The sequence below is a fragment of the Opisthocomus hoazin genome, chromosome 8 (assembly GCF_030867145.1).
Source record: "Opisthocomus hoazin isolate bOpiHoa1 chromosome 8, bOpiHoa1.hap1, whole genome shotgun sequence".
NCBI lineage: Eukaryota > Metazoa > Chordata > Aves > Opisthocomiformes > Opisthocomidae > Opisthocomus > Opisthocomus hoazin.
The window spans coordinates 46,010,914-46,035,957 of NC_134421.1; the positions used below are offsets into that span (position 1 = coordinate 46,010,914).

Consider the following 25,044-nt stretch of genomic DNA (forward strand, 5'->3'; position numbering starts at 1 on the left):
AGAGAAAAACTTAAAAATAAACTTTTGTGTATTGCAGCATTGCTGTCTTTTGACTTCTTCTTCAAAGCTCGGAATGTACTCTGTTCTTCAGTATGTGTGTGGTGTATCTGCTAGGGTTTGGTGTTCCATTCAGTTAATGAAAAAACACTAATAACTTTACAATTAAGTAGCGGTATCACTGCCTTTGCTTACAGAGTTCAATTGGGGTGATGCCCTTCCTGCTAGAGACAGTCTGATGAGGCTTCTAGACAGTTAAAGCTCGTGCTTAAAGCAGCTTTAGGCTCTCCAGGCAGTTTGGATGGCACGCTGGGCATCCGATTCCCATCCCTGCACAGAGGTCAGTTTTATCCTAATTTGAGTTTTCAAAAAGTCCGCATACTTTATGGTTTTCCCACTGTTATTTCAAGTACCTCCAGCAGCTCCATGCTTTGCTCTCTGCAGAACAAAGCATAAGTAACGGCAGAGAATTCAAGGCAAATTTAGCTGCAATGAGTGATCATTGCACGCATGCTCTTACGTATTTCTTGCTGAATTTTTGTTGCATTACTATTACTTTCCAAGTATGAAAAAGCAGGCACTTTTTGCTGTACAGATTAAATATCAGCATTATAAACTGTTGCTTGAGACCAGAAGCTCATTAGCAAAATTGGTTTTAGTTCATGCCCAATTAATAGAAATGTTGGTGTTTTGTCATCAGTGCTTACCTCAGGAAATCTTACCGTTGCCAGTTCAGCTGTGCGGTACCGAAAATGCTGAGCAGCTCGAGGGACTGCGATCACCAGCAGATCGGTTTGTTTGTCAATGAGGAAATGATGAAGCAAAGACAAAACTCCCATTATTGGAGTTGGTGTAAAAAGAGTTTCTTAACAACAGGTGATGCATTACGTTATTTTTTGCCCTCTTGATCACAGATGTGCCTGGCTACGTAGAAGAAAGAAAGATTTTTTTGTCCAAGTGAGCAACGGTGTTGCATTAAAGCAAGCATTGCTGTGCTATGAGGGAGAAAGACAGCCCCACACCAGGAGAAATCACTGTGAGGACGAGACCCGAGGCGGGACACAGCGATCAGAGAGCCCCGTGGCCAGATGTTAAAACTGGTGAGACGTGCCGCTGTTGGGGATTTCCGTGCAGGTTTTCCATCTCTGGCCATTATTCCTGCAAAACAATTCGCTGTAATGTTGAAAGTAGCGTGGCTTGCATTTAGTGTGGGATGCAGCGTAGGATTAGAGGGAGCGGATTGCTAGTGGGCAGCACGTGGAAGCGTGAAATGGGCCAATATTTGTGTTCTTGGCTTGGCATTCGAATTGCTAGAACAGGCACAGAGAACACCTTCGTAGCAGGTGCTCCCGTGTGCCTCCAGATGCCGAGCTAGGGATAGCCACAGTCACTGGTTTGCTTACGGCAGCGCTGTCAGAACTGGTCAAGGTTTGGTGACAATCAAAAGGTTCAGGCGGGGTCAGCTCTTGTTGTCCTGTGTCACTTACTCCCAGCCACCTCAAAAGCCTTTCGAAGTTCCGTTATAGGTACGCTGGGTTTCAAAAGAGCGAATGGCTGTGGTTAACAGTCCCGACACGGGTTTGCCTGTCAGTGTATATCTAGCTATATACAGGCGTCCACGTTTGTCAGCAACTAAGGTACTCGTTAGCCTCTTGTCAGAAGAAGAGATAATGTGAATTACAATCTGTGTGGGAGTTATTACCTGCGATAATCTGACAAAAAGGAATGCTTAACTCCTAGAAGAATCAGATCCTTCTCTTGAACTGTGGGGAGCTTTTAGGAACTCAAAAATATCTTTGTAAAATTCTCTTTCTACTATTTCTAGTATCTGTCTCCCTTATAAGCTGCAATGAGCCATGGATTTTATCTAGAGAATATCTCTTTAGCTGTAATTGTAATTCTAGGCATCTGGGAAACACGGCAAGTCAGACAAAAGGATTTTCTTCTTCATCGGGCAGAGTTCGTTGCCTCAGGCTTTTCTGCCTCCAACATGCTTCCTCTGAAGTTCAGCGTGGCTTGGATCAAAGGGCGGGCACAGCCCGTGATTATGATGATGGAAAGCCTCTGGCGGAGAGGAGCCTGCTGGAAATTCGGTTCAGATAGTAACTCTTCCAAATCTTCGGTTTGCAGATTTATGGAGAGGAGGGGGCTTTCTAAATCCCAATAGTCACAGTTCCTGGGTGGTTGTTTTTTCTTTAAAGACAACCTGATACAACTGGGCTGCACACGCTGCTTTTTCAGCGCCATAGCATAGAAGTCTTTACCCCGGGAGAAACAAAGAAAGATACTGGGATTTTTTGTATGTTGCAGAAGCTTACGGGAGGTGAACACCCAGAGGCAGCGGCGCGCCCCGCGCACCCCTCTTCACACCAGTGACACTGTCACCCCATGGAGGCCTTGGGAGCCACCGCCGCAGCAGTTAAAACACCCCATGTTTGTGATGACAGCCCACCAACTGCTGTCTTTCAGATGACACCGAGTTCATCTGTGTCCTTTGAAGTGGCAGGAGAAATGTGCGGGCTCTCACCTGTGGCCACAGAACGGCCGTGCCCTCAGAGGCGGCTGCCACCCACGCGGGAAGGCTGTAGCCCTGCCGAGGAGGCGAGCAAGCGCTGGTCGGCTTCGCCACGCCGGGTTAAGAGCTGCACGACCTTCACCAGCCCTCAGCAAAACATTGGTTTCTCCTTCGCCACCATACGCCGCGTCCGGCGAGAGGCCGGGCACGAGGCCTTGCTCCCATCGCGCCTGCCTGCGGAACGCAGGTGCCGCCTGGGCCTCCGGCCTGCACCACGGCAGCAGAAACGCGGTATTTTATTCCTAATGCACCTCTGCAAAGAAGGTTGCACAGGGGCTGGGAGGCGAGGGTGAGATGCACAGATTGGGTTTAGATCATTTTGCAGGGAAAAAAAGCAGCAACTCAACAATCTCTTGAGCTACAGTACCTACATGCCCTAACGTACACCGCTGTTCCTGGGTCCTTCCCATTTTCCATGAGGTAAAAGAAAATGGCACTTTTTTTGTGAGTTTTTTTTCCTAAAACAGCTCAACACGCTTTTTAGGGTTAAGTTTGTTGAAAATAGCTGGGAGGGAGCAATCCCAGAAAGCTTGGCAGGCTCACTGCGTTTCGGAGCGCTGCTAGATTCTGATTTCATGCAGCAAAAGGAAAGGGAACTCCCTCAAGAAAATTGGACTGCATATTTAAAAAAAATAAATAATCCTGCAACCTTTTGCCTCAGCTAACATTGTTCTGACACTGAAGTGTCTACCTAGGGACAGCTGTTTCCTCTTCATGACTAAATACATGAATAAATCTATTCCATAGAACAAAATATAGGATTATTTCATTTGCCTTGCCTGATGTCTGTTTCTTCTTTTCTTTTCCCCTTTTTTTGAATTTATTTGATTAGCTGAAGGTCACGGCGGTGCCTTTCCTAGCACTATTTACATCTCTGAGCGTCTTTTCCCACTAAGAAATAGCAAAAGCTCCCAGGAGTGCTTTCTTCGTGGAAGAAGTGGCAGAAATGCTTACAGCTGTCAGAAGCTTACCTTGAGCTCTTTTCTTTAAAAAAATTCATAAATACAGCAAAAAAATGGAATCAAATAATTGGCCAGCTCAGCTGCTACACGTTTGCTGTGCCACAAAACATTCTGGTTTTCCTCTGGTGAAGCAGGTTTGGTCGGGAGGTTGCGTTGCAGCTGATTAATGCAGCACTTGTGTGGAACATAGAATCCAGCCTCCTGTGTGGACCTTTGGTGGGCCCACTGCTCAGCGGGTGGGGGACCTGGTGACAAAGGACCCCAAGAAGGCCAAGGTACTCGATGCCACCGTCTTCCTGGTCTGCGTGGTAGGACCAGCCTTGGGGAACCACAGTCCCCTGAGACTAGCGGCACGTCTGGAGCAAGGAGGCCTGCCTTGGTGGAGGAGGAATGAAAGTTCTGCCTTCAATACAATGACAGCAAAACACTTTACCTGGGACTGCAGAATTCAGGTGGGTTTGTTTTCTGACGTGTTAACCAAAAGATAGGAGTTAAGAAATAGTTTCTATTAAACTTCCTAGAACAAGTTCCCTTCTAAGAATGGGGCTTCCTTTTTTTACAGAACATTGAAATATTTTCTGCATTATTACATGGTGAATCTGTAGGCTGCTCAAAGGGTCCCTCAATCTTTCAAAACACCCGGTACAAAAAAAAAGTTAAAAATATTACACTGCTTTTAAGTTCTTTAAGGCTTGAAATGTGATATTGCTCAAGATGTGAACTACACACGGATTCAATTTCACAATGAAGTCCTAGTAAAAACTCTCCTTGGGACTCACCTTTAAATACAATTAGGTGTGAAATTTTCCTTATCCAGCCCAGAGCCAAAATTGCCAACAGTACAACCTCCAAACTGACTGTGCATACCTGCGTGTGCGTGCAGCGCGCACACTGGACACCAACACGCTGACAGGGCTGTTCCCGCCAGCGCTGGTTTATACCCAGAAGCATGATAATTCTTACTTCTAGCTGTGATCATGACATTAATGCCATCTACAGTAACTGAAACGTTATCTTATTGTCCCAATAAATACCTTTCTGGATCCTCCTAATCTTTTAATGCCAGCTGCGCCTGCTGCAGATGGCTTGCCCATTATTTAATGATACAGACTTTTTCCAAAGCCTTTCAGATGTAAATGACTGCTCTCTCAAGACCAATGAATGCAAAAAAAAAAAACCCCAATTCTTTTAAAATATTCTTTTTTTTAAAAAAAGAAACATAACCAGCGTACTCTCTTTATTGCCATGGTCTGCTACTTGTATATTACTTTTTCATGCACTGTTTGTACCCACTAAGGTTCCACCAGTCTTTTTTCATTTTCATATGGAGATTTTACCCGCATCTACAATTCTGTCAGCTGTTCAGCCTCCTTTTCCTGCTTTATGTTTTCATTACGTTGCCTGTCTTCATGGGTGCTTTTCCAGAGCCTTATCAGACTCAGTGGCTCATCTTTCATCTTGGCTCATTTGCTGGTCTCTGCTCTGAGGAGAGACGGCTGGCCCCTCTCTGACCCGGCTGCGATTTCTGGACCTCGCGAGCCTGCGCATTGTTCCAGGACTTCACTGTTCTGTCCCGATCCCAGGCCAGTGACCTGGCACAACCTGTAACTGCCTCCATCAGAGGCCAATGCGCCCTTGATCGTAGGCGTGAGTTTGTGCAGAAAGTAATCAGTGAAAAATCTCACTTGGAAGTCCCCATCTGAATGGAAAGTATAATTCTGAATTCATTTAATAGACTTATTAAAAGAACATAGAAGTTGATAGCTTCTTTAGAAACCTGCTCATTACTGAGACAAGGTGTCTCCTTCTCCATCAGCTTTTTGCAGACATTCCTCTGCTTATTCAGTAAGTGAAAAAGAAAAACCCTTATCCTCAGGTAGTTGAGTGTCCTACACCCAGCTCTCACCAGGCTGAGAAACAAGTCTCGTCTCTTCTGTCCTCCAGGTCACAACACACCTCAGCAGATAATATTAATGACCTTTCCAAAGCTTTTAAGGCAAGTGTTCACAAACGTATAACTGACATTTGCTTTGACTCTTTAACAGTTTATGAAAATGCTGTGGTTGAACACATCTCCTGCAGTTTCCTTTGCATTTCGCTGTGGGCCATTTTCTGTCCCACAGACAGCCGTAGCATGCTAACGGTGGCCGGGATGGCCTCAGGTGGCCACCTCACTGCAAACACCAGCGCTCCGGGGATGGCCAAACACCCCTCCCGTAAAGCCTTTCTCCCGGCCTGGCCCCAGATTTTCTCTCACAGAGGCACTGCCAGGCGGTGCTCAGCCTCCTGAGCACTGCAGTAGCCAGGGCACGACAGTGGCCAGCACAAGATCCTTTGGAAGACGCTCGAGCAAGCTCAGCCCGCGCAGTTGTGGTGGTGGCCTTGTACGAAATGCCCCACCTTTGCGTCTTGCTGAGTTCCTGATGGCAGGAATGAATCGCCGCAAGGAGTCCGGAGGAGAACTGCGTCTCGGTTGGAAGAGTCCCGGCAGGAGTACGTCCTTCCAGAGCGGCATCGTTTTACGCGCAGAGAACTCCGCAGCAGCGCTGTCATGCAGAAACGGGATGTAAATGCTGCAGAGTTTGTATTAATTACTCAGCAGCTTCCGTGCAGCGGAAGACAAAGGCAAAACTGGCACAGAAGTAAAGATGATGTTGGGTGCATTCCCTGCACGGCCCAGGAAGGGCGAAGGCCGCGGTCCTCCAGCATCAGTAGCCTGTGCATCAAGTCCGGGAGATCCAGCCAGCGCTCTTCGGCGCTTTGCAGGTGTGAATATCTACCACTTCTAGGCAGTCCTGGCAGCGCACAGCACAACACCAGTGGAATTTGCACTCGCATTTTGTCATTCTGCTGACGCGGGAGGTGTCGTAGCCTCTCCCGCAGCACATCACTTCGCAGCTGTCCATGCCGCGGGAGGTTTGGTTACAAACCCGACCGGCTGTCCCGAGGGACCCTGCAAAGGAGAAACGCAGGAGAGGTCAGGAGGTGGACTTTAAGGAAGGACAGGAAGCATATGAAAATAGGTATAGGAGCCATAATTTGCAATGCATTTGATCCTTCAATGTCACGTCGGCTGGGATGCAATATATCGAGCCCGCTGCTCGGAGCTCTGCAGGGGAAAGGGCTGGGAAAGAGGAGACCACTGAATTCGGCGGCTGTGAGGGGCGCACCGGGCATAGCAGCCGTGCTGCCAGTGGCTCAAGTCTCTGCAGATGCAGGCGCAGAAGCACCCCAACTGCTTGGCATCGCCGCAGCATCCACCCACGGCCCCCTGCGTCCACCCTCGGCCCCCACGTTCACCAGTTCGGGTGGCAGGTGAGGTGCGGCTGCTCTGTGCCATCTCTCATCTCCACAGGGTAAGTACTGAGGGTTCTTCTCTTTCGATAGAGATTAGAAGAAACTAATTTGCAGCCTGCTGTGGACAAAAGGAGGGGGTAGGGGAACATACCCCACATCTTCACGTTCTCAAAATCTCTCTGGAGCGGCTGAAATGCCGAAATGCCCATCTCCACATGGCACAAAATGGCTGTTTGAAGGGATCTCTAAGCCCTGACAGTTACTGTACCACATGGGAGCTGCTGCTTGTCTCATACAAACTTGTCGTAAGGTACACGTTGGGATCTACACGACAGCTATTGACAGATTATCATTATCCATCTGAAAACTTCATGGATACTCATCTATTCACCTAATTTCTTAAGTATTGCTATCATAAATCAAGTGCAGGTATAGCCGTGAGACGAACATTGTTCTGGCATTTTCCCTAGACCCAGTTATAGCTCTGGTCTGTTCTTGGCCAAAGTGAGATTCCCTAAATATTGACTGTGGTCATTAAATCAAATGTTATGGAAACATTTTATGAAGTGTGTACATCAAACATGGACGGTTTACCTTCTTAAAGAAAAAATACATGCAGACATTAATTCAAATTAGCAAACCAATCTTAATTAATAAAAATTAAACTGTATTAGACACTAATTATGAAAAATCTAAGCTGCATAAATTCTAATTTTCTCCCCCACCCTGTGGTGTACCGTAAGGTTGTACATACCACGCCGCTCTACTGAGCACTTCACCATGACGTGCAAGTGTTTGTTGTTCCTCCGTCCCCCACTGTCCCCAGCACCAGGGAGACTTCGTGTCTTCTCGGGCCTGGGCCCAGACACCGTGGCAGCGAGCGGTCTCAGGCACCTGAGCAAAGCCACCTTCTCAGACTGCGGTTTTTCACGTGCCCAACACACGATTTAAGCCCCTTCGCCGCAGTGCAGGGAAATTTTGCTCTTCTTGCACCTAAGGCAGGACCAGCTTCAACTGCCGCCCTGGAGGAGCGTTTCAGCCCCGAGAAGGCATCTCAGCCTTCTCTCCCGTGGCCTATATTCCTGTATTTATTTAAACATCGAAATACTCCTTGGGTCAGGGGTAGATATGTACACCTGGGAAGCTTCAGTATCAAACGGCTGGTCCACTGGGGGCAGAGCAGAAGAAGGGTGTTGCATGGCCACCTACGCCCCAGACGCACTGGGTGGCCCCGGCTGCCTGCCCCGGGAGCTGCTCGCCGGCTGCTGCTGATGGTAGAGATGCTGGCCCCGGCTCGGGTGTGCTGAGCTACAGAGGTGCTGCGGCACCGACCCAGCAGAGCCAGGCAGGGAGAATCGGAGAATCACAGAATCACAGAATGGTAGGGGTTGGAAGGGACCTCTGTGGGTCATCTAGTCCAACCCTCCTGCTGAAGCAGGGTCACCTACAGTAGGTTGTAGAGGACCTTGTCCAGGCGGGTCTTGAATATCTCCAGAGAAGGAGACTCCACAACCTCCCTGGGCAGCCTGTTCCAGTGCTCCGTCACCCTCAGAGGGAAGAAGTTCTTCCTCATGTTCAGACGGAACTTCCTGTGCTTCAGTTTGTGCCCATTGCCCCTTGTCCTGTCGCTGGGCACCACTGAAAAGAGCTTGGCCCCATCCTCCTGACACCCACCCTTCAGATATTTATAAGCATTTATAAGGTCCCCTCTCAGACTTCTCTTCTTCAGGCTGAATAAGCCCAGCTCCCTCAGCCTCTCCTCGTAGGAGAGATGCTCCAGTCCCCTCACCATCCTTGTAGCCCTCCACTGGACTCTCTCCAGTAGCTCCTCATCTTTCTTGAAGTGGGGAGCCCAGAACTGGACAGAGTACTCCAGATTGGGCCTCACTAGGGCAGTGTAGAGGGGAAGGAGAACCTCCCTCGACCTGCTGCCCACACTCCTCCTAATGCACCCCAGGATCCCATTGGCTTTCTTGGCAGCCAGGGCACACTGCTGGCTCATGGTTAACCTGTCGTCCACTAGGACACCCAGGTCCCTCTCCGCAGAGCTGCTCTCAAGCAGGTCCACCCCAAGCCTGTACTGATGCATGGGGTTGTTCCTCCCCAGGTGCAGGACCCTGCATTTGCCTTTGTTGAACCTCATCAGGTTCCTCTCTGCCCAACTTTCCAGCTTGTCCAGGTCACGCTGAATGGCAGCACAGCCTGCTGGTGTATCCACCACACCTCCCAGTTTGGTGTCATCAGCAAACTTGCTGAGGGTACACTCTAACTCTTCATCCAGGTCGTTGATGAAGAAGTTGAACAAGACTGGGCCCAGTACTGACCCCTGAGGGACACCACTAGTTACCAGCCTCCAACTAGACTCAGCGCCGCTGATGACAACACTCTGAGTTCTGCCATTCAGCCAGTTCTCAATCCACCCCACCGACCACTCATCCAGCCCGTACTTCCTGAGCTTCCCTAGGAGGATATCATGGGAGACTGTGTCGAAAGCCTTGCTGAAGTCGAGGTAGACAACATCCACGGCTCTCCCTTTGTCTACCCAGCCAGTCATGTCATCGTAGAAGGGTATTAGATTGGTCAAGCATGATTTCCCCTTGGTGAATCCATGCTGACTACTCCTGATAACCTTCTTTTCTTCCACTTGCTTGATGATGGCCTCCAGGATAAGCTGTTCCATCACCTTTCCTGGGATGGAGGTGAGGCTGACCGGCCTGTAGTTCCCTGGGTCCTCCTTCTTGCCCTTTTTGAAGATTGGCGTGACATCGGCCTTTCTCCAGTCCTCGGGCACCTCTCCTGTCCTCCAGGACCTCTCAAAGATGATGGAGAGTGGCTCAGCAATGACATCCGCCAGCTCCCTCAGCACTCGTGGGTGCATTCCATTGGGGCCCATGGAGAAGGCAGAGGGAGGAGAAGACATGCTGGACGGAGCCAGAGGTGGGCTCCGGCACCTGCAGCCTGGCAAAGCCCAGACCTCCCCGGGGTCCGAGCCTGCTCCTGCCACTGCCCACGGACCAGCGCTCTGCACAGCTTCCTACGGCTGAACAACAGCGTAAAGCCAGGCGCTGCTGCTTGCAGAGCGCCTCACCTTGACACAAAAACCAGTGGTGCATCGCGTCGGGCATGCCCTGCGCCAGGAACCAGCAGCCACTCCCGGTCTCCTGTCCCTGCACCTGAATCCCGGCGCAGGGGGTCCCGGGGAGGAGGAGGAGGAGAGGCACCACCAGCAACAACCCCCACAGCCACCTCCCCCCTCCCCCCCCCCCAGCAAGCCCTCTGCCACGCAGCTCTCCCTGCAAGGCCAGCTGCACCAGGGCAACCTGCCCGACAGGCAAAGCAGCAACGCCAAAAGGCCTTTCCCGGATCCTTTTTTCAGGAATTGCTCTGCACTGGGGGAGAGGGACTTCCCCCGAATCTTGGCAAGGCCAAGGACTCAGGAGGATGCAGAGCTGCATGATCCGCCTGTGGTCCCGTGGGAAGCCTGTGGCAGAAAGCAAATGAAACCCTGCTTCCCCACTACCATCTTCTCCTCCATCCGCGATGCCGTGCAAGCGCTGGCGCTTGTGCCAGCCCACAGCAACATCCGTCACATCCCAGGCTGCGCAAAACAGAACTGAACAACCGCTCTCCTAGGGCCCTGTCCTCAACTCTCTGCTCAGATGAGAAAGAGGCCTAGGACGATAACCTCCAACAGCCCTGGTTTGGGATCGATTTCAAACCAGCTGGTGCTTTGCTCTCTGAGCGCGGTTTGGGTGAAGTGAGCTGGACACTGGACAGCCCTCGCTGTGCCACTGCCACACAACGGGGCATCCTGACCGGCTGCTGACTTCAAAAGCCAAATTATTCCAGCCGCTAACAGCTGGTCAGATGCCGCTATCACCTGATACTGCCCACAATACACCACCAACATTTACTGTGCCACTGGGAGAGGAGACTAAATCATCCACAGAATGAGAAAAGAGAAAACAGGCTCATAGAAGGCGTAATTTCTGAGCAAACCCAACATTTTTTAAAGGTTCAAACAGCATCTTCAGTATCTTTGCAGCTTCTCTCGTGAGAAAGAGAATGAGCAGTCACTGGCAGTGAGCAGCCGGGCAGGTCACCGCGCTCCTCAGGGGCTCTCACACGCCCGGGGGCTGGAGACAGCAGAAGACAGTGAACAAACTAAGGCAGGGTTTTCCGAGCTTTGCCTGCTACCTGTGAGGCACCTCCTCATCACTTAAGAGGCAGGAGTATGTTCTAACTTGTAAAAAGCTTTCATGCAGCCTCTTTGTTTTTAGTTCAAGTTTGGGAATTGCCATGCTGACGCACCACACTATACCTGCCGAAACAGCCACCGCTTTTAACGCTGCCAGCTTCATGGCCTGTGCGTCAAACCCTTTCTCCTTGCTTTGCAGAGTTGTTTTCTTAAGCAAACATGTGGTATGTTGAAAAATCTTTTTCTCCTGTTCCTAAAGCACTACAATGAATTTATTCTTTATAATGTGAGAATTCCACCTATATTTCTATTGATTAAAAATCTGGCTTCAAGCAAGAAAGTTCATTATTTGACTTTCACCTGAAAAAAGAAAATAAGCAGTGAAATCCGCAATAACAGTAAACTAGTTTCCACACAAGCAGTTGGGGGAAAAAAAAAGGAAACCTTCACAGAAAAGTAGCTCTGAAGCTACTTTTCAAACAAAGCAGCATTCACGTGTTTCATGTACAACACCTCGGTAGGTGCTGGAGAGGACAGGCAGCACACGCCGGAGGCAGCCTTGTCCAGAGGGGCTGGGATGTCCCAGGCCAGCAACCAAGAGACAGCAACCTGCTGATAAAAACAGCTCGTCCAGCTTCGGGTTAGAGCAAACACGTGTCTCGCTCTAATTTCCACGGCCACTGGTAGCCGTCACAGCCTCTCCGCTCCCAGAGGCTCCCAGGGTGACCGCGCTGCTCCCTTGCCAGACGGGGCTGGGAGGAGAGCTGCCCTGATGGAAGTCATCGCAAGCTCCCCCTCAGCTTGCGTGGGGCTGGGACTGCACCCAACGCGTCTGCAGCGTGTAGGTTGGGAGATACGGACCAAGAAGGGGCACAGGGACTGCCTGTGTGTGGCTAACCTCAGCAAGCAGTTTTTGACATAGATCAAGATTGATTTCACTCCATGGGTTACATACCTCAAGTACTAACACATCTTGCCCAACACCAATACTTTGCAGGCTACACTTTAATGTCACATTTTTCCTTCATTCTGGACTTGGCCCCATTCACCTCAAAAACGCAGCAAATGGCTTACATGGGGCAGCAGGGGAAATAAATTAACACGAAAAGAATCCCGTGAAGGACCCAAAGCAGGTCACCCTGGGCATATGGCTTATCACCCAACATGCAGCTCCAGGGTGCTGCCTGTAGCACTGCACGTGCATCTCCACAGTACTTTCCACCAGAAGACCAGGTGCGGAGGCTCCTCAGACACAGCCGCCGCACCCTGTCTGCCTGCTGGGGACACAGGAGATGGCCACCACAGCCCGGGTACGTGACCCCACCCCACTCAAAGGCAGAGGCAGCGACGCTGGCTTTGACAGCGCCCAGACCGGGACCATGTGAGTGTCAGCAGAAACCTACAGGTGACCTGAAGCACACGACACATGGGTTTGCAGCAGGTCTTGAGGACCTGCTGCAGCAGCTCGAGACCATCTACATGTAAACACCATCTGCCCCTGCTCTGCCACCACCTCCGCATGGCCAAAGCCTCATTGCTACCAGAACAGTCAACACGCCCTCACCGACGCCATCCTGCTGCTCGCCCACCACCTCCACTGCGGTGTCCACACTTGGGGACGCAGCCTCCCTGCTCACGTGCACCACCTCAGTGCACATGGCTGAGCTCAGCAAGCTCTGCACCCTTTGGTGGGGGTCTCCCTCTGGGAAGGGCCTTCACCCAAACACCGCTTACGTCTTTTCGTTGCTCTGTACAAATTAATTTTGCATAAACCTGTTCTAAAACATTTAGAAGGAAGACATTACACTGCTTTAATAGTCTGTATGAACAGCAGCGGCCTGTAACAAAGGCCCGGCCAGCGAGCTGGCCATGCCCACGCTACATCTGCTCATCTCTTCATGCCTAAGGCAGTCTCTGCTTGTCCACCACTACAACCAAAACACGGTAAACTTGTGACAGCTTTCAGTCAGCCCAGCCTCCACGGATGGTCAAATACCAATCTTTGAAAACTTAAAATGCTTCTGACAGAAGCTCACATGCAGACAAGCAAGAGGGTTTTTCAGGGCATTTTGGAGAATGAAGTAACGCGTTCAGGGTAAGATCGTACGTGTGACAGCAGGACTGCCACTTGTGCAGCCATCACTTTAGTTCCCTGCACAGCTCCGTCATTTCGAACAGGCTTCTCCCTCTGCAGTCCTGGGTGTGCCTGTATTGGTTTGGGGAGCTGGAAATCTATCAGAACATAAGGGAAGACCATGCAAAGCATGGCAAAATTTGTAAGTTCACGACAGAATTTTCAAAAGCCCTCTGGGATGTCCTGCTTCTGTTTCTATCAAATTATGAGTAAAAAATTGCATCTAAAAATTATTTCAGCATCCATGCGAGCAGGGTTAAGTGAATTCTGAACAATTCTGAAAATCCTCCCTTGATCCTTTTCTAAAAGTTGTGGAACCGTAATGCTGGAGCAGAGGTGGTCAGGTTACTGGGTCCTCTTGCTATGGAGTTGCTCTTTGTGATTTCCACATGCTGTATCTCTCCTGAAAGCAATAATTACTCTTTTCCTTCTAGGAAAAAAAATAGTAATACCACATTTTTCACATTGCTGAGGTGATCCATGTACGTATGCCCGGCTGCCTGCCCCGGACAGACTGCCAGACCCAGTGGGGTGCACCCGGTCCCAGCACCCTCCGGTCGCTGGCCGCCACCAGAGAGCAGAGCCCGTGCTAAAAGCTCCGATGGCAGAAGGCGAGGTACGTGGTTTGTTGGGTTGGCCGCTGACGATACAGCCCCTGAGCACCTTTAAATAACTGGTTCATCTGCGTTGGCATGCCCAGGCCACAGAGGACACTGGCTTGGTCATTTTACCGTTTGTGAAGCTGACTCCTGGGCAAGTCGTGACACTTCATAAGGTTTGCTCTGGGAATCCTTTGTTCAGTCCCAACACGAACCAATTGCCAGATACAGTTTTCTTCTTTTTTTTCCTGAAGCACTAAATTGCTTGAATTCCCCGGAGGATGAAAGGCAGAACTGTACTGAAGGACATATTAAAGCTCTCTGGCATGAGATTCAGCTGACGCTGAGATGCTCCCCACCTATTTCCAAACTCAGATTTCCATAATCTCATTTCATTTCCAGTCATTCAGGAGGGCTGACGCTCTGGAGTGCTCAACAGGGCAAACCAAAGGGAATAAAGAAAAAATGCTCAGCTGCTGAAATTACCTCTCTCAAAGCCAGCTCAGTTTTTGTTCACCTGACTCTTGCTTCGCTCCACGCGAGCAGCAGGGCACCCTGCTTCCCGTTAAAGGCTTGCTGCAACTTGCCAAAAATGTGCTCTCCCAAACAGCCACATTCTCTGCATTCTGGGCAGCAAAGAAACACCACCTCACCCGCAGCCTTGTCTTGAGCTGAGCCTCAGCACGCGTTGGACTCTGCCGTCTCCGGGCAGGCCTGACAGCCTCAGGCAAGCGGCGGGATACACCGCAGTGAAAAGTGCCCGCTCTCCTCCACGATAACAAGACTGACAGATGAGATTCGGCTTAGTACACGGCTTTTTTGATACACAAAGCGGTTGCGTATGGGCTCTCCTTTTTGGGGGGGAAAAATAATGAGTTTTATAGTGAACGAGGCGACTTCAAGAAATAAAGTTTTGACTAAACCCTAGTCTGCAAAGCCAGTCTCCGCACAATGCCGCGGCACGCCCAGTTGCTCACTTGGATTGAAGTGTTAGACTTCACAGTATCGGTCCCTACTCGAGGAACAATATGTGCTCGTGCAGGTAATAAGCGTCACCTGCGAAAGCCATAAATAACATTCAAAATTCACTACTCAACTAACCAGAAACACCACACAACATAAGCGTCCTGGATGAAATTCTGGGTTCACTAAAGTCAATAGTACACGACCAGGAGTTCACATATTGTTCTTATTTAAGTACGGTTGTTTTGCAATGCTTAGTCCAAGTAAACTTGGATTGTAAATATGCAGCAGTGCCAGAAAGAGCTGAGCTGCATTGCTGTCCAGCTACTTAGGGATATCTCATACCGGGTGCAATCTGGTATGTTACACAACCTATTAATTAGTTCCACAACATCTTTCATACATTACTCAGTCTGGGTCTCTTTTCCAAATCTCTGGTTTTCTAGTCGCTAGTTTTTAATTGCCACATCAGGACATACTACGCACAGGTGAGGAGCTGTTAGCAGCATTCCGGTTGCTTGGCAGTGCCTTGAATCCTGGAACGCTGTTCAGCGTGCCTCTACCGACATCTCCGAGGGCAGAAAAACCCAGTGTTCACAGCAGCCCTGAAACTGCGCCTCTCCCCGCCGGGGCCGGCAGGACTCTGAAGAAAATGTGATGGATATCGTGAGCGGATCCAACACTGTCTCCTAACGAGGAACAAACAGTCATGTCGCTCAACGTCGCGCGCTGCGCCCCACCGACCTCCATGCTGCTGTCCACCTGCACATCCCCCCCACCGCCTTGCACCACGTCGCCGAGATCTGCGCTGACTGGTGCAAGCACGGCCCGCACCAAGCTGCCGCGCCTCCTGCGTCACCGGCGGGGAGAGCTGTGTCTACGCCCAGGGGGTCCACGGTCCACAGCCAGCGGTGGGGAACGCGCAGACGAAGGAGGACACCGGTCTCCTGGGAGTCTGCAGCAGCAGCATGGCAGCATGACGAGAAGCAGTGCGACAGGAGGTGGTATCTGAGGGACATCACGGGGCTTGGGGCTGCAGCAGCTACATCTGGCAGCTCTGGAGCGAGCTGTGGGATACAAGCATGTCTGTGACGGTGTGCGGTACGGTCCTGCCTACAGAGTGTAACTCCAGCTTGTCCTAAAAGCAGCTTTGGCCTTGCAGAGTCTCCAGGGCTCCACAGCATCGCTGAATTGTGTCAGAACAACTGGCTGTCATACACCTAGGGACATCGAAGAGCTATTGTTCTTGTACAGAGCTGTCCTTTCAAAACACCTTCCTGCCTGTTTCCAACTGGTTACATGCATAGATTTATACATATATATATATATACATGCACACACACTTAATAATAATGATAATTTTTGACCTTCCAATTACAAGTGTCTGAAATAAAACCATTCACGTGTAACGATGGAGGCTTACCTACATCCCTGTCCCTGATACAGTAGTCTGGAGAGCTTTCGAAGTATACCAGGTCATTCTTAGTTGGCTTCTTAAACCTCTTATTAGCCACGGTGAAACCCGTGCCATCTTGATTCATGACCACCTGAATTGCTCCGTTGTATTTCTTCCACAGATAATCTCCCGTTCTCCGAAAGTCTGCCATGGCCAGCCAACAGGTCCTCAGGGTGCACGATCCACTCACGCCGTGACATTTGCACTCCTGTTTCAGAAACCGCTTCACGGCCTGTTGGGAAACGCGGAAAAACAACACACAGAGGTGAAACAAAGTGCAGTCGGTGCTCCCCAGCCCTTCCCCAGGGGTCCTGCGATGCCAGGCGTGCCGTGGGGTCCCCAAACCACGGTCTGTAGTGACACCCACTGGTAGCATCAAGTCATCCCCACACGGTTGGGCCGCTCTGGTCACTCGACCCAATGGGGTGCGCAACCCAGCTGGCTGTCCCAGCTCCTGCCAGCCATCACCAGCGTCCAGACGGTCCGTGACGCCAGGACGGAGACTGGGCAGGAGGGAACGATCTTGGAAATAGGCAGAGTCCCTCAGCCCCTTGGTAGGCGAAGGCACCCCCTTCTCCCCATCGTTCCAGCATCGCCTCGCTGACCCTCCCTAGGTCACCTTCACAAAGTTGCCCTTTGCCCCGAATCGTGTTTCAAATATTGCCTAGAAATTCACAGGCATTTAATCTTAAAATGGTTTTGCAGAGGCTGTGCGAAGCATATGCATCAGACCTATGAAAAATTGTAAAATACAGTATTTTTAAAACGCTTATAAACCTTTTAACAAACATTTTAGAATAAGACCTTCATTACCTCACACTGGAGAGATCACCTTCACCATTAATTTAACGACTGGATGTTATTAAAGAAATTGCAGCTTCATCTCAGACATTTAAGCTATCTGTATGATGCTGGAGAACGACAGATGGGTTCATATACAATAAATAATTAATTCTTAATTCTGAAGACATGGATATTTGATCTATAAGTATTATGCCGTAAGGGTTCTTGGATTATGAACATTTTAGAATTTGTACAAGAGGAACAGCATCATGGGAGGAGGCAAGAGAGAGGAAAGCTCCGTGATTAGAAGTGAGACTGATGCACAGCGGGGCAGCATTTTTCGGTCAAACAGTAATAAAGCAAGAATGTGTTATAAAAACCAAAGGACTTTTAATTTTCTTTCCAATTTGTAAACGATATGGCTGCTCCAAAGAAGCCACTGACATTCCCACAGCCCCACTTCCTTGCCAACGGTACTGTCACAAAACTGGGATTTAAGCAGATGCTTGGTTTTAGTTATCTGAGTAGAAATCAGTTTAACTACTTCTATGTTTAAAACAACTTGCTAGAAGAGTGGAAGAAGCACATAGGAATGCAGGACTTTTTTTTTCTTTGTCAGTGAAGTTCCTACACTGATACACAGCATACTATTTTGTATGATTCCTATGGGAATTCTATAAATATTTCTTCTATGTATTTTTTAATGAGTAAAATCTGAATAGTCTAGTTTTAAAAGACACCTATCAACACCCCCTTTGAGGGTGAGAAAAAGCCAAGGGCACAGCCAGTCTCACCCAGATCCGAACGCCAGGCTTGTGGGCGGGCTGAGGTCGTGACACCCCTGCCAAGCTAAACCTGTGCTACTGCAGCATGGCTACAAAACTGCACCCGTCTGTAAAGCAGGTCCTAGACCATATGAGATCGTGTTCACTAATTTTAATCAAATACATTTATTGAAGTCGCTTGATCTTTTTCTAAAAAACCCACCTGCTTACTAAGATCTCTTATTTGACCTATGTATTTTTTTTAAACTTACTAAGATACTGAACTTTTACGGAAACACTCCCCAGCATGGAGCTAATTCACCCCTATAAAGCCTTTGCTTGTGTTGTAGACTGCAGTCTCTTTTGGGCAGTAACATAAATCGAGCCATAGTACTGCATATGCAGATCACTCATCTGAATAGCCTCGTCTGTCTGTATTACATATAAATTACACTTGCCGGTAATAAACAGGTAGAGGAAAGATGCTGAAGGAGAAATATCTAGCAGAAAAATCATCTACTTGCAGTACAATTCATTCAGATCGGATCTTTTCTTCTAATAAGGGCTAGTTAATATAGAACAACTTCACAGTTTACAAAGGGAACTTTTCAATACAAAAAGATCCACGTATGCACAATTTACTTCCTACTGAACGTAAGTGAAGGAAAACCAAAGACAAGAAACAAGAAGTCTCTAAGAAACACTTCAGAAGTGCTTGGTCTAGCACTACAGAATATTTTTCCGTATTATTTCAGGTGTCATGGATGCAGCAAATTTTGAATATGTTTTGGATAATGAAACCACGTATTCCAGTTTCATGCGCTGTTCTTACTATTTACAGCTGCCATCACAAAATGTCAGTGCGTGTATTCCTCAGCCCTTGCACCAGCAGTGGGCAACACGCCCGGCAACTCCTCACCCGCCATAAAAAGGCAGAGACTCTTGTTGTTGGAATTCAGGAATGGTGTTTTCCTGCAGTGTTTGGAAAGGGGGTTTGTTTAGGGCATATCATGCCCCAAAAGGCCAACGCCTTTTAAAGTGACGTGTACTTTGGATTTATTTTCTAGAAAAGTGAAGTAATTGTATTCTCTCTCTGCTCATTTTGTTTAGGTTTGCCACATACATACATACAGCAATGGACAGGATGGGGTTTTTTTTTCTCCAACGCTATTTTGAATTTGCTCTGTAATAGTCAAGCCTGTTCTTCTGTGTGGTCTTCAGCCTCCCCTCAGAATTTCCATTCTGTATTAACCAAAAGTAACACTCCTCCACATCTACGGATTAGGCTCAAAACAAAACCTCCATCCAAACTGATCCTGCAAGGACTTGGGCTCGGGCTTAGCTTCCCACAGCAGGAGCCACTGAGCTAGCTGGCTCGGATGGGAGCACGGGGAAGCAGCTGCTCTCAGCCCGTTTGGAGATGTCCGCCACGCCGCACCTCCGAGGGAGACAGAAACAGAACCTCAGGCTCCCGCTCACTCTGTGCCTCTTCCCAACTGCAGAGACCCATCACCAAGGGCAGCCGTCCCCTGCCCCAGGCCCGTCAGGGCTCACTGAGAGCACCTCCAGGCATCTGCTGGGTGGTGACCCACCTTCCTTCCAGCTCTGTTGTTGTGAAGGTTCATCAGCGCTCTCGCGTCTTTTCCTTTCCGTTCCTTGGCGTCCACGAAGGCTCTGGCAAATTTAACGCCGTAGTCAATGTTATCGCTGCAGCCACCCCAGTCGAAGTGGCCCTTGGTGTCCTTGGCAGAGCCTTTCTTCTTGGGATCGCAGGAGCAGGATTTCAGCTCCCCTTGGCTGCATGCCCTGGTGATGGCAAAAACAACTCCAGCGGAGGAGATGGCGTGTACAAAAGCAGATTCCCGACTACCTGAAACAAAAGAAGACGCTTTAAAAATTGTTGGGGCGGTTCGTTCGAGCGGCGGTCCTCACTCCAGCCCGTTAGCCTGGCCTTTTTTCCTGCTGAGCAAAAGATAAAACTGGGCTGAAATCACACAAATACACGTTCCCTGGAGCCAGAATTAGTCATGGCCTCAACTTGGACCCCTCCCTGGTAAAAGCTCATCAATATAGTGTTAGAGTTGGAAAACATTAAACCTTTGCTTCTGATATTGATTAATATACTTTCACGGATCAGTTGTTTTGCACAGATAGGCAAACGGGACAGCTGGTATTTCTAACATGTTTCATCGATTTAGAAAAATAAATGAAGTGCTATCTCAGAGATAGATAGGTTTAAGAAATTGTTAAATAGGGACACTGGAACAACATGCACGTTGCTAAACCACTACAAATAACTTTAGAAACTGGCTTTTCCTCTTCGAAGCACTTGGAATAAACTTTCCTGCTTAAAAGGCGGTAGGGAGAAATCTTGGGTGTCACTTTCTGAAAACAAATTAAAATTAGGTTTTCTGCCCAGAGCCAAGCCCTGAATCAGTGGCACTGCTTGCATCATGCCTGAGGCAGGATTTGGGTGGGCAGCTGTGACTTCCCCACGCCAGCTGCTCGGGCAGTCTCCCCTTCTCTTAACGAAGCTACTTTATCACACCAGAGATTATCTGCGTTTCTAGACTATGCCTACTCTCAGGCTGTCGGGTACATACTTTCATAAAATAATTGTTAAAGTTTATTTTAAAATGTAGTGATTTAGCATACAGAGCTATGTTATACTGGCACGGCCCTATTTCTGGTAATGGGATATTCTCACACGTTGGAAGGTTTTTAGCATAGGAAGAGCGAGCAGCAGATTTTTGTGCAGTACCTAGGGCCACCAGCAGTGAGAGAGACCCATGCAGGGGACCTGCAAACCTGAAGCGCGGTGAAGTAGGACCCCAAAGAGGGAATGCTATCTGTGACTTTGTTGTAGGGGCAGCATTACACCATAGTACTTACTATTTAGTATTTATATTCCAGTAGCATCTAGCTGTTTCAAATAGGAATGGGCCCTGGACTTCCACGTGCTCTGCAAGCCTTCGGCAAATGGCAACTACGAGCTCACAAAAGGACTGGGTGAACCCTGCCTTCCCTTCGTTGCCTTCAAAATCAGACGGGAGATACCACGGCTTGTGAGAAATCACGCTCTTTTGAAGACTTATTTCTGAGAAAACATCTTCAGAAACATCAAAACTTTTCAAAGTGGTAATTAAAAAGAAACACTTGATGTCATAGAATCACAGACTGGTTTGGGTTGGAAGGGACCTTAAAGATCATCTGGTTCCAACCCCCCTGCCATGGGCAGGGACACCTTCCACTAGACCAGGTTGCTCAGAGCCCCATCCAACCTGGCCTCGAACACTTCCAGGGAGGGGACAGCCACAGCTTCTCTGGGCAACCTGTTCCAGTGCCTCACAACCCTCATGATGAAGAATTTCTTCCTAATATCTAATCTAAATCTGCCCTCTTTTAGTTTACAGCCGTTCCCCCTTGTCCTAGCACTACGTGCCCTTGTGAAAAGTCCCTCTCCATCCTTCCTGTAGGGCCCCTTCAGGTACTGGCAGGCTGCTATAAGGTCACCCCGCAGCCTTCTCTTCTCCAGGCTGAACAGCCCCAGCTCCCTCAGCCTGTCCTCGTAGGAGAGGTGCTCCAGCCCTCGGGATCATCTTCATGGCCCTCCTCTGGACCTGCTCCAACACATCCATGTCCTTCTTCCATTGGGGGCTCCAGAGCTGGACACAGGACTCCAGGTGGGGTCTCACGAGAGCAGAGTCGAGGGGCAGAATCCCCTCCCTCGACCTGCTGGCCATGCTGCTTTTGATGCAGCCCAGGATACAGTTGACTTTCTGGGCTGTGAATGCACATTGCTGGCTCATGTTGAGCTTCTTGTCCACCAGTACCCCCAAGTCCTTCTCCCCAGGGCTGCTCTTGAGCCATTCTCTGCCCAGCCTGTATTTGTGTTTGGGATTGCCCCGACCCATGTGCAGGACCTTGCACTTGGCCTTAATCTGAATTTATTAGACTAATCAAAACCATTTCATTTCAAATTAGAGCAATACCAAGCTGCATTTCCCGTCGCAATCGCTGCCTGATCAGGCTCGGCGTAGGGCTCAGAAGCCTGACGCCTGGACTCTCCCCCGTGAGCCAACAGTGAAAACTTCACTTTTGGAAAAACTGCATTTTTACTTTATTCTAATGAAACAGCCTCATCAGAATTAGACCATGTTCTGCCAGACGTGTTATCCTGAACATCAGACTAAACCTCACCAAAAGTTTGGGTTGATGGCTGAAGTTACCGGTTACTCACAAATAATTGCTGAGGGAACACGCAGCCGGTTACGGGAGCCAACCACTCAGCAGCACCGGAGCCCGGCACGGAGCGATGCCCCGCAGGTCAAATCCCCCCGCTCGGGGCCGCCTGCCCAGTGCCTCCTGTCCTCCTCCCCATCCCCACCACTGCGGCGATGGCCCCGGGGACGCTTCCCTCCTCCTCTCCTCGCAGGCACTGGAACGGTGCTGGGGACATCCCAGGGACACAAGTGCCAGGGCAGGGCCGGCCACAGCTGCGTGCCCAGGTGTGATGTTTGGCGAGAGAAGCTGCAGCTTGGAAGAATCTCAGCGCTTTTATCACTTGGGCAGGGACATCCCGGCACGGCAACAGATCCCAGCTGCTTCTCGGAGTCAGAAGGACCACATAAGCTGTCTGAAGACTCACTAAATGCCTCAGTCCCACACTGAGATGGCAACAACTTCCCTGCTTCATGTCACTCCCTCAGGGCGGAAAGCACATCGTCATCCTCAGCTGCTGAGGGTTGGCAGAAGACAGTGCGTCGCTGCTCGCGTCTCTCCCGGAGCCTGACCTAAGGGAATGGCTGCCCGCCCCGGGGCAGGGGCCTGAGGGCCTGGAGGGCCCTGGGGCAACGCTCCCATGGGAACCAGCCTGTGGAAGGGGTTGTCATCGGCCGTCCCGGCGTGCTGGGACCCTGCTCAGACCTGGGCTGCCCCTTTCAGCCCCCACAGAGCACTGGTGTCCCCAGATAGGGTGGGCTGTGCCGGAAAGCCCTCTGCCCAACTGCTGCACGCTGGCACCTCGATTTCCCTGCAGCCCTTAATTTGTGATTTTGGCCAGACTTGGCCAGACTCTTTTCAGTGGTGCCCACCAACAGGACAAGGGGCAATGGGCACAAACTGAGGCACAGGAAGTTCCACCTGAACATGAGGAAGAACTTCTTCCCTCTGAGGGTGACGGAACACTGGAACAGGCTGCCCAGGGAGGTTGTGGAGTCTCCTTCTCTGGAGATATTCAAGACCCGCCTGGACAAGGTCCTGTGCAGCCTGCTGTAGGTGACCCTGCTTCGGCAGGAGGGTTGGACTGGATGACCCACAGAGGTCCCTTCCAACCCTGAACATACTGTGATTCTGGGATTTTGGAGTCTGTTATGCATCAAAAAAAAAAAAAAAGAGCGGTTGGAGCCCCTCAGACGCCGAAGCTGGCCTGCGGAACCTCGCCCGTGCCCTTCTGCTCCCACAGAGGTTTTGAGGCAACGCGGCGCTTTCTGGTCACCCTGGGTGCCATTCCGCTGAGGGTGGGACCCGGGGGTGGCTTCGCGTTTCCCCTTCCTGGACGCCAGACGAAGCTTCGCCCTCTCTGGGGACCGGGGAAGGGTAGCAGGAGCGGGGCCCGCCACTTGCCGTTGCCCTCCCGGTGTTCCCAGTCCCCTCCGCCCCCCTCACGCCGACCCCCTAAAACCCCCTTTTACCCTCAGCCCGCGGGGGGGCGCCGCAACGCCCGGTAAGACCCCGCCTCCCGCGGCCAGGCCCCGCCCCCGCGTCCAGGCCCCGCCCCCGGGACTCACTGCGCAGCAGGACGCGGCCCAGCAGGCGCTGCCCCCGCTCCAGCGCGTTGCAGTCCCAGCGGTGCCGGCGGAACTGGTGCTGGCACTCGGCGGTCCAGGCGGCCACGCCGCGGCCGATGGAGAGCATGGCGTCGGGGTGCCGCCGGCACAGCTGCCGCTGGCGGCTCACCAGGCCCGGCACGTTGTCGCACATCACCCGGGAAGAGCCCACGGCGCCCATGTACCTGCGGGGGAAGGGGAAGGGCAGCGGCGGGGGGCAGCGGGACCCGGGGCCGCGGCCGCCTGCGCCTTTCGGGGAGAAGCCCTTTAACGTCCCGAGAGTGCGGAGCCGTTAGGAGAGCCCCGAACCCCGCTGTCACAGCCCCGTGCAGCACTTGGAAAAAAAAAAAAAAACAAAACCCCAACCAACCCACCCTCGACAAAAATTAAATTACGTCATCACCCGTATCCAGATGGTCTCTATTAGCCCTGAAATGTTTCGCAAGGTACCTTTTATGAAACCCAAACCGCTATAGGTGTCTTCTGAAGGGATCAAGCGGGAAAAAAACCTCCTTTTCTTGTGTTTTCATTACTTTATACGATCACGAAATCGTTAAAGCCGTGACTTCCAAAAAATACACGTATTTCAGCGGCGGTTGAAAGGCAACGTGACAAAGAGCCACCGCAATAAATAACGTTCATAGGGCTGCGGACACGGACAGTCGTTGCATCGAAACACGCTCTGCCTGACGACCCGGGCTTCGGCCCCGCGTCCGCCAGCGCCGGGGCGAGATGCGCTCCCCGCTCTCCCAGGGGCGGTTTAACCCCCCTTCCTCGCCACGGCCCGCCAGCCTGGGCTTCGGTCCCCCGCTTTGAGGGCGGGCTGGGGCTTCCCTTCTAACCGCCCCCCCTCCGCGTCTCGCAGCTCGCCGGGGCGCCATCGACTGTCGCGGTGTGTCGGGACCCGCGGGGCTGCCGACCCTCTGCGCTTCCAGTCTGCGAGAGGAAGCTTTGGAGCGAGGAAGAATAATAATAATGATGATGACGATGATCACACCCCCGCCGCCGCCGGTTCCCCGGGCCGTCGGGGCGCGCAGGGCCGGCCGCCGCCCCCTCGCCCCGCTCAGCGCTTGCAGCTGCTGGGAGGAGGCCCGGGGGGAAGGCCGAGCCCGTCTCCCCCAGCCGACTTTCAGGCCGGGTTCCTCCGGACCGGGGCTGCTGGCGGCAGCGAGCTCCGCTTGTGCGCGACGGCGAGGGAGAACCACCCCCCCACCCCCGCTAATTTACAATTAATCCGACCCCACCTTCCCCAAGAGCAAATAACAATTCCCGGGACGGCGCAGCTTACCACCATGAGGAGGTGACCGGTGGGGTCGCCCAGGCCAAGACCAGGGGAAGAGACCACCAGAGCCCGGAGAGAAAGCTCATGTTAGAAAGGCTCCGGTCCGCATCAGGTCCGTCGCGGCGGGCGGCAGAAGTCCCATGGGGCAGGAGCGGCCGGCGGCAGCAAACGCACCCCGAGGGCTGCTCTCCCCTGCGGGCCGGGCT

At 51.0% G+C, this 25,044-nt stretch overlaps 1 protein-coding gene across 1 annotated transcript; it reads right to left on the reverse strand.

Moving 5' to 3' along the window:
* Positions 1 to 6,257: 6,257 nt before the first annotated feature.
* On the reverse strand, positions 6,258 to 24,924 carry WNT2 (Wnt family member 2). The gene is made up of 5 exons (XM_075428275.1): positions 24,845 to 24,924; positions 23,518 to 23,741; positions 19,321 to 19,598; positions 16,149 to 16,413; positions 6,258 to 6,487 (listed from the first exon to the last, which is right to left on the reverse strand). The coding sequence occupies exons 1-5, from the start codon at positions 24,922 to 24,924 to the stop codon at positions 6,258 to 6,260; spliced, it is 1,077 nt and encodes a 358-aa protein (XP_075284390.1).
* Between the last annotated feature and the right edge of the window lie 120 nt (positions 24,925 to 25,044).